The sequence below is a fragment of the Lycium ferocissimum genome, chromosome 3 (assembly GCF_029784015.1).
Source record: "Lycium ferocissimum isolate CSIRO_LF1 chromosome 3, AGI_CSIRO_Lferr_CH_V1, whole genome shotgun sequence".
Classification (NCBI taxonomy): domain Eukaryota; kingdom Viridiplantae; phylum Streptophyta; class Magnoliopsida; order Solanales; family Solanaceae; genus Lycium; species Lycium ferocissimum.
In genome coordinates this window covers 10,916,388-10,926,706 of record NC_081344.1, presented here as the reverse complement: position 1 = coordinate 10,926,706, position 10,319 = coordinate 10,916,388, and the positions used below count along the sequence as shown (strand labels likewise).

At 33.2% G+C, this 10,319-nt stretch overlaps 1 protein-coding gene across 1 annotated transcript; it reads right to left on the bottom strand.

Moving 5' to 3' along the window:
- LOC132049702 (phenylalanine ammonia-lyase) lies at positions 1–4,269 on the bottom strand. The gene is made up of 2 exons (XM_059440606.1): positions 3,674–4,269; positions 1–1,939 (listed from the first exon to the last, which is right to left on the bottom strand). The coding sequence occupies exons 1-2, from the start codon at positions 4,063–4,065 to the stop codon at positions 190–192; spliced, it is 2,142 nt and encodes a 713-aa protein (XP_059296589.1). The 5' UTR covers positions 4,066–4,269; the 3' UTR covers positions 1–189.
- Between the last annotated feature and the right edge of the window lie 6,050 nt (positions 4,270–10,319).

Here is a 10,319-nt window from a genome sequence, read left to right as displayed (position 1 = left end):
TATAAGAACATGTTCACTTTTCATTTATTTTCACTGATGAAAAAAGAGACTTATACATAGCTACAAACCAACATAATCAAGGGAGTTTACATTTTAACCAACCCCCAAAAAGAAAAAGTAAATGTAAAAATTAATTGAAAAATAGGCAAGTAATTGACAAACATTAACATAAAAACTGTGCTTCACTTCTTAACAGATAGGAAGAGGAGCACCATTCCATTCCTTGAGACATTCTAACAATGAATCAATAATTTCTCCATTGCACATTGCTGTGAACACCTTGTCACATTCTTCCCCTGGTGACCTCACTTTCTCTCCTGTCAACAATTCTGCTCCGAGCTCTTCCCTAACGAACCTGTAGAGCGGGTATGATCTGCATTCCTTGATCCTGTTTGCAATCGCGGGGTTCCCACTTTCCACCGCGGCCCTTGCACTCTCGACTTCCTTTGGTAAAACGGCATTTAACTCGTCCTCAAAAGCTACAATCTTTTGAAAGATTGAGCTGCTTGCGTTCTTCTCGTTTTCCCCATTTTGCAAAGCGTGATCAACGAGTACTTGCCTCAGTTTCTGCATTAAGGGGTAGTTGGCACTGCAAGGGTCATCAGCATAGGCGAATAGGTATTCACGGTCCACGATGCGGAGCAAGTCTTTTTCGCAAAATCTTGATGGATGAAGTTCTCCATTGGCACCCATTGTGAGGGTTCTTTTAGCTACTTGGCTCACTGTGTTCTTCACCGCGTTCCTCAAATTCTCTTCCACATGCCTCAAGTCTATAGCTTGGCAAAGTGCGACGAGGTATGTGGATGACATTAGCTTCAAGATGTCAACAGCTTCGGCAGTTTTTCTTGCCGAAATTAAGCCCAAGGAATTCACATCTTGGTTGTGTTGCTCCGCGCTTTGTACGTGGTTAGTCACTGGATTTGCCAAGAATTGAAGTTCTGAACAGTATGAAGCCATGGCGATTTCAGATCCCTTGAAACCGTAGTCCAAGCTTGGATTCCTTCCTGCGGTTAGATTAGATGGCAACCCGTTGTTGTAGTAATCGTTGACAAGCTCGGAGAATTGAGCAAACATCAATTTCCCTATCGATGCAAGGGCTAATCTAGCATTGTCCATAGAGACACCAATTGGAGTGCCCTGGAAGTTGCCACCGTGTATCGCCTTGTTTCTTGAAACATCGATCAAAGGGTTGTCATTCACTGAATTAATTTCCCTCTCGATCATCTTGGTTGCAGAACGGATGACTTCAATTTGAGGGCCGAGCCATTGGGGTGACGTTCTAAGAGCATAACGATCTTGTTTTGGTTTTTGCAGAGGGTCCATTTCGTGAAGCTTTTGAGCTGCCTTGACATAAGCGCTGCCATCCAAAATGTGTTCCATAATTGCAGCAGCCTCAATTTGTCCAGGATGGTGCTTCAATTTGTGCGTCAAATGGTCAGTGAACTCGGGCTTTCCATTCATCACCTCAGCAAAAATCGCCGAGAGAACTTCAGAAAAGACCGCGAGGACATTAGCATCAAACAGAACCATCGAGGCCAAGCCCGAACCAACAGCTGTACCATTCACAAGGGCAAGGCCTTCCTTAGGCTGCAGCTCGAAAAATCCACCGTTAACTCCAGCAACTTTGAACGCTTCCTCAGCGTTGAGCGTTTTACCATCAGGTCCCACGGCTTTGGAATTGGGGCGACCAGTGAGTAATCCGGCAATGTAGGACAAGGGGACAAGATCACCCGAGGCAGTGATGGTCCCACGAAGGGGCAAACATGGAGTGACATTGTGGTTAATCAATTTGGTGATTGCTTCCAAGATTTCAAATCTAATGCCAGAGTAACCTTGAAGGAGAGTGTTGATCCTAACAAGCATTGCTGCCCTTGTACTTGATTGTGGCAATGTGTGACATGTCTCTGTTCCATTGCCAAAAACTCCAGCATTCAAGAACCTGCCAAACCAATTTAAATCAAGGTCAGATATGTCCACTCATCATGTCAGAGTAATTTAAGCAATCTATTATGTATTCTAATTGGACAGTATTTTTTCTATGGTATGGGCGTTATGTCAGAATTCTGTAGGAAGAATAAAGGAAACACTTGAAAAACGTTATAGTCATTACTCGTTAGTATTATGTCACATCATTTTCGACTAAAACACTTTCGAGCGTGTGGGAAAATTTGAAGCACTTCAGAATAACCACCTTTCTGCCAGAATCTAACAAATCAAGACCTAAAAGCAGCCAAACACTTCTAATCTTCTCTTTTAAGACAAGTGACCAAAAATGAATTACTATAGAAAAGTCAATTTTCCCAAGAGAGGAAAAAATTGTACGAAGTTGTTATTTAGGCCATATTACGCCAGCATTTATTGGAATTTGTCATTTATAAAATAAATCTAATCTAGAGCCCGTTTGGATTGGCTTATAAGTCGCTTATAAGCTGTTTTAGAACTTTTTTTTTTGTTTTTAAAAAAAATTCATTTTTGTATTTAAATAAACCTACAAAAATAATTGGTAGCTTTCCTTAACTTTTAAAGCGTTTTAAAAATTTTGAAAACAAATTTTATAAAAAAAAAATAAGTTAACTTTTTTTTTTTTTTTTGACTTATGTTTTTAGCTTATGTTTATTATTTTAAGGCCTCATCCAAATGGCTCCCTAATGTAAGAAGGTAGCACATGGCACCCCGACACCAATACTGTAGAAAGGCTGAACTATTTGCATGTGCCCACGTGTCTCTCTAATCATCTCTGCAGCTGGCCCAAAAATATACCCCACACTCTTTTCCTTTTTATTAAAACAAAATAATAATATTTTAAGTGAATTTCGACTGTTTTACCAAATATATGAGATTCAGTGTGTATCGGGAAATTAAATTCATCAAGATTTAGGCAATTAAAAACAATCAGCTATCAGTATATATTTTTCGCTACGAATATTTGAATTCTGGTCCACATAGTTTTCATTTCACTTTGTTGACCAATAAATAACACCTTGGATGGTACCACTTATTTCTTACCCTACATAAGTCCACCTATTTTCTTTTAACAATAATTTACATTAAATATTTTTTTTTCGTAAAAAAGGTTTAGGCAGCTATTTCTTGGAAGTCAGAGAACTTTAGCAAAAAAATAGTGAATCATTTTAGTCTATTACCAATATCAAGTATCTTCTGCCATCGTTATAGAATATAAAAAAATAATCTTTTCTACCTATCATGCAAAAACTACGTAATCCAAATTGTAGATTCCTACCGACAAAGTTCATAGAAACAGGATCTCCAGAAAAAGACGGTTTTAAAACAAAGCTTATTGCAAATCCACCCCAAAAAAGAATCCTGATTTCCCTAGTAAGTCATTTATTTACGTTAGAGAACATATCTAAAACTTATGTCTAAATTTATGTGCATTTATCTGAATGGGTAAGAAAAATACTCCAAATTTATGACATTAAATTACCGTGATATTTGTGTGATTATAATACTTTTTACACTGATACTCTTACATATGCATAAGCTATAAAGAATTTCTCATTAAGAAGAATAATTTCATTATTCTTAACTTTTTTAAAAATTTATTCTGTCTAAACGAACTAAAAAGAGTTTCACGTAAATTGAAACAAATTAAGTACTAGATCTCATATGTTGATCATAAGGCAAAAGAAAGTTAGATGTAAAGTGTTTTTACCTAATAAGTTCCTTTTGAAGAGCACCACCATTCTTAGTTCTCCTATGAGATGTAGCACCAAATCCAGTTGTAACACCATAACTATCAGTTCCTTTACCCATACTTTCCATAACCCAATCACTACTAGCTTTAACACCAGCCCTTGCACTTTCAGAAAGTTCCACTTTCACATTTTTCACATTTTCCCTAGCAGCTATACTAGCAACTTGTGCAACTGTCAATGTTTCACCACCAAGTTTCACCACTGGCTTTCTAAACTCTGACACCATCTTTTTCACTTCATCCAAATGGCTCCCTTTCAATGAATCTGCTGCCATTTCCCAGTTCAATGGATCAACTTTGATGCAAAACTCCAAATCTTGATGACCATTTTCACTAATAACACCAGCCATTTTTTCAAGAAAATGTAAAGGGGTTGGTTTCTTTAATGAAATGAATCAAGAAAATGTAAAGGGGTTGGGGTTTTTGGTGAAATGAATCAAGAAAATGTAAAAGGTTGGTTGGTTTAGTGAAAAGATTGAAGAAATTTGTATGGAACAAGAATTGTTGGAGAGAGTTATGTAATTAAATGTGAGGATGGGTAGAAAGATCCTGATTATTGAAGATGTAAGTTGAGGTATAAATAGAGGGAATGGGTACAGTTTATGGTAGGTGAGTTGATAAGGGACCCCTCTCAAATGATTCATTAATATGGACCGTGTGATTAATGTTTTCATCATTTTTGGTAGGTGAACATAGGGAAAGGTTAATATGGACCGTTTGATTGGAGGGGTAATGTGCGGTTGAGATTGACGACAACGCGGGGAAAGGATGCAACATGACTTTCAAAAGGTTTTTTAGAGTGGTTGGTGGATTTGGGAAAAGGTTTGGTGCTTTCGGGTTGTTGAGAGACTAATTAAAATTGAGAAAATATGAGGGATTTGATGATATTAAACATTTGGCTCTTTCAAAAGTTTTGGTGTGTGGGGGTGGGAGGTGGGTTGGTGAATTTGAAAGGGGGGTTTTTCTTATTTGGTTAACTGGATATTTAGGGGTCGTTTGGTAGGAGAGATAAGATGGGATGAGATTATTATTAATTTGGATCAAATTAATCTCTACGTGTTTGATCGGTGGGATAAACCTTTCGTAGATTCACCCAATCCCATCTATGCGGGATAAAAGACGGAATAAGTTATCCAATCATGTCTCACCCAATTCTATCTATATGGGATAACATATTCCTGCTACCAAACGACACCCAATAATATATACACATATATGCAAAATTACTAGCTGGGTGGAGCATGCATAATGGTAGTTCGGTTTTTGTTCCTACTAAATTGCTACATTACATTTCAATACTTGTTATGAAAAATAATTAGTAAAATAATTTGCACATGCTGATTCGTTAGCAAATATTGGAGAAACTATCAAAAGCCTTATTCTGTAAAAAAAAAAAATAATAAAAAAAAAAAATCAAGCTTCTTTTTATATCTATGTTTTAATTAGAAGATCAGCTATCCCGATGGCTATGCTTTGTCACTTAATTTCCGAATTTTTGCATCAATGACCTACATTCAAGAATCTAAAGCAGGGGTTGTTTGAGTTTGTTGAAAGACTTTTAATACTTAAACTCATATACATATACATAAAAATAGGGGTTTGAACTAACTTCTCTCTTTCCTCCAAAATAAACATATTGTTTTCGTTTGAAGCTTTAAATTGCATACCAATTAAACAATTGTTTTTTATACATAGTATATGTTTTCGTTTTGGAGTAGTATTTAAGAATTTAATTTTCTTTTGTCTTTAAGAAGGATAACGATAAAACTAGGTTGATATGTTCTTGTTGCGTTATCATAATAGACCATCTTACTAATTTGAACTTCAATTAGTCACGGCCAGCTTTTGATAGCCCGTTTGGTCAAACTTCTAAAATCAACTTATTTTAAAAAGTATTTTTTTAAGTTCTTTTCAAAAAGGTATTTTTAGTGAAAAACAGTTTTTGTTTGACCAATTAATTTAAAAAACACATTTGAACAACAATTAATGTTTGGCTGAGCTTTTAAAAAGTGCTTCTAAGTGTATTTTTCTCAAAAGTGTTTTTGAGCAAAAGCTATTTTTTTAGCTTCTGAAAAAACTAATTTTGCTACTCCCCAGGAACACTTATTTTCTCCCAAAAGCTTGACCAAACACATTACTTTTTTAAAATAAGCACTTATTGAAAAAAAAAAATAAGCATTTTTGGAGGAAAAAAAGATTGGCAAACAGGCTATAAGTTTGTCACAATCTTCATTACTGTTTTGTCTTGAGAATTTTAATAATCAATTCAAGGGTTAGTTGATTATTACAGAAAAATCATCAAACTAATCTTTCTTTTTGTGGAATCTGATGGTTTTCGGTCGGGCAAAAATGATACTTTAGGATACTTAGTGAAAATGGAGAGATTCCATAGTTAGAAAATTAGTTAATTTGATGGTTTTCTATAATTACACTATAAGTTGAGTAATCTTTGAATAATTTCTCAATTCAATGTATGTGCTAAGAATTTGAAGAGCTTCTTGGCTTCATCTCTCTTTTGCGTAATAGTATTTTCTACGGCATAAAAACTTTCGATATTTGTAGAAGTACCATTTAAAAAAATGACAGCTTACGTATTCTCCTATTATTTTCCAACTTAACTTTCAACATTTGCATCATTATCATTTAGGCAGGAAAAATTGACATTTTGTGTTATTCTTCAAGTTTTTCCAATTTAACAGGTAGTTCAATTAACTAAATTCAATTTGATATAGAGACATTTATCGATATAGATACTTTCCCTTCAATCTCTACCGTAGATGTCAAAGAAGAATGAAAAGAAGTTCGAAAATGAGCCAAAAAGAACACAAAGGTAAGAGCGGAGGCTCGAATAATCAATATCACAAGAGAATAAAAACAAGTCAAGCAATACGCTCGTAATAATAAGGGTAAAATAAGTATGAAATGATAAATTATCTCTTGATTTTCCGCATTGTATAAGTAAGAATGTAAAACTATTTTTAACATACATGACAAGTAAAAATAGATGGAGGGAGTATATTTAGTTCCTATGTACGAGTGTTTTTTTTTTTTCTTTCTCTTTCGGTGAGGGAAAATATAGGAAGTTGAAAAGGAAAAATCTATACATGAATTTTAGGATCCCATATAAAGAAAAATTTGAATATGAAAGCAACCTATGCTTTGTTTGGTAAAAGTTTATTTAACTCCAAAAGTCTTATTTTTTTATAAGTCTTATTTTAAAAAAGTGAGGTGTTTGGCCAATTAAGTTTTTGGGAGAAAATAAGTCTTTTGGGGAGTAGCAGAAACGCGATTCTCAAAAGCTCAAAAAAATATCTTTTTCAAAAGTATTTTTTGAAAAACTTTTGAGAAAAATACGCATAGAAGCATTTTTTAAAAGGCTTGGCCAAACAATTATTAACAACTCAAAAGTCTTTTAAAATTAATTAGCCAAACACAAAATATAGCTAACTTTTAGCTAAAGTATTTTTTGAAAAGTGTTTTTAAAAAAAATCTTTTTCAAATAAAGCTTTTAAAACATTTGAAAATTACTATTCAATGGAAAAATAGTGGAGGGTTATCTAACAAAGCAAATCCACCCGTTTGCTACTCGTTAGGGCCACTTTTTATTTTTATTTGTATAATAATAGTAATAATAATAATTCTTTGACCCAAAAAAAGATAATAATATATTTACTCTTTTTCTTTTTATATGTAATAGTATAATTATTTACTCCACCAAAGCCGGCGTTTGACCGAATAAACACGAGTCAAACAGAGCGTCCACAAAGTGCATTTGACCAGCATTTCTGGTACAGTTTTATTTATCTATTTTTAAGTTTTGCAGAAATTCAAATTTAACGTTAATTAATCTGAATTTTACCTATAAAATTAATTACTGCATAGTTTTTTTTTTCTCTTGGTATTACTCACACAAGACGAAAGTCAAATGAGTAGTTTAATACATTCTTTTGTCGAATAATGTCAGATAAAATAATACTATTTGAAAAAAATTAGTGTGCTCCAATTATGCTCCTTTTTACATGTAATCTCTTTGAATATGCTAAGAAGGTTGTTAGAAATTTGATGGCCTTGACTTAGACATGAATGACCACCAAAAATTAAAAAAAAAGGACAAAGAGGAAACTTCAAGTGGGATACCCTTTGTTAGGTAAATTCTACGCTATTGATTTCAACTTTAATCTGTCATATTGGGTTTTTATTTCCTTTAAAATGAGTTTAGCTTTCTGAGTAATTTCCAGGCACGATTTTCCCTTTTTAGCAACTTCTTTTCTCTTATTCTTAAAATTTTTCACCAATTGTCCTTTTTCTGGGGTAATGGGTCCCTTTTATTTTTCAGAAAATGATCAAGTATACCCCTATAATATTAGTATACCCCTCTTCTTCTTCCATCACTACCATCTCTCTCCCCCTTCAAAGGTTGTGAAAAGTGGATCTACTAGTTTGTGTTTAGGAAGTAAGAATATATTTTCTGTTAAGTTAAATAACTAATTTGAACCCATTAATTTGTTTTTATAATGTAAGAATCAATTTTCTAAAAATCTAAATGACTAATACGAACCCATTATAATGCGTTTTATTATCAAATCAGTAAAATCTCAACTTTGGTATATTTGCTCGTTATCATTTTAACATGTTGTTCTTTTTGCACTATGTTCCAACGAATACCTGTGACGTTAATCAATAAGTGCTTGTATATAAGTTGTAAAATTGAAAGCTGATCTACTAATTTGTGTTTAAGAAGAAAGTATCAATTTTATGCTAATTTAAATGACTAATTTGAGCCCATTAATTTTTGGTTATGAAGTAATAAGATTTATCCAAATCTAAATGACTAATGTGCACCTGCTAATTTGTGTTTATTAAGTAAGAATCATATTTCTGTTAATCTGAAATACTAATTTGAAGCCATTAGTTTGTGTTTACGAAGTAATAATCAAATTTTTGCAAATTAAAATGACTAATCTGAACCCACTAATTTGTGCTTATCAGGTACGAATCATAGTTTGATGTCTTTGCTTTTCTGAAGGGGGAGGAGATGATAGTGATGGAAGAAGAAGAGGAAGAGAGGGGTAAATGGGTTAGGGTGGCGAGTGGCGTGTAAATATGGTGTCCACCGTCGGATCTTATGTCCATCCTGGACAATTTTAACGAGAAGGGGTATATTTGAACCCAAAGTATAACAAAAGGGTATATTTAGACTCAAAGTATAACAGGAAGGATATATTTGGACCTAAAGTATAATGAAGGGTATATTTAACCCTTTTCTAATAGTACAGGGGTATATTTGACCCTTATCCATTTATTTTTCTTATAATGTACGGAGCTTTTAAATCACGATCTAACGATCTATTTTGAACAAATTGAAAATCTTCTGAGAAAACATTAGATGATTAGTCTAGAATTTTGCAAGTTATTTCAAACGTTAGACGGCGATATCTAATGTTTTGTCTATAAAGTTGAGAATATACGAGCAAATATTAGATCCAAGTTTAACATTAAAGGCTAAAGTTGTTGGGTTTAGATAACACAGAGATATTTTTAGCATTGTGTGATATCGCTTTAGGCGAAAAAGGTCTCACACTGTTAAGAGTATCAACATTTATAAGTATAACTTACTTTTCTTTTCAGCTACTAATGTGTACTATGTTCACACACATCCAACAACTTTTGCATACTTTTGAAAAATAGAGATAAAATCTATAGATGATAATGTTTGGCCATAATTTTAACTTTTTTCTAGAGTTGAATTCCGGAAATCATGTTTGGCCGCAAAACTTCGGAATTAAGTCGAATTCCAAAATTTTTTGGAATTTGAAAGACACCAAAAAGTTATTTTCACATTTTTCACTCCACATTAAATCACTCACAAAAATTTATATTTGTGGCCAAACACAACTTTAAATTTCAAATACCATTTCTCACTTTGAAATAAAAATTATTTTTCCCCCTTTCACAATTTTCATGGCCAAACAGGCCCTTACTTTTGACTGTCTCAAAAGTCAAATTCTGTACTTATGATTTGGAGGTGAATAACATCTCAGATTCTCAGCAACTACTATAAGTTTTCTCAGTTGTATTCCACAATCCACATGGCTTTATGATCTCCAAGGAATGAAGATTCCTTCAGCAATTAAAATTGCAGCTTCACTAAGGTTTCCCATTCATTTCAAGGTACTTGACAAAATTTTAAACAATTTTGCAGAAAATGACCCTTTTGTATATTTATTGTTGGCACAACAACCATTAGTTATTCGACTTCAGTTTCACACTAATATATAACTCAAAATATTGTTAGATGCCTAAGGTTTATCTAAGAGAAAAGCGCCATCATAGATTTTTCCATTCACACTATTTAAATTCGACATTTTCAATTAAAATGAAGGAATAACTGTTATTCCACCGTACTACCCTCCAACAGAAAAGAATATAAGCATTTCAATGAAGTGGTTATTATTGTCAATGACACATTATTTAGATATTTATAAAATGCACTCTTAAATTCGTGATCTTATCTATTTTACTTTTGACTCAATATTTATATTAAAAATAAAATACAGAATATATATCTCTAATATATACATTTATTAATTAATCCGAATGAATT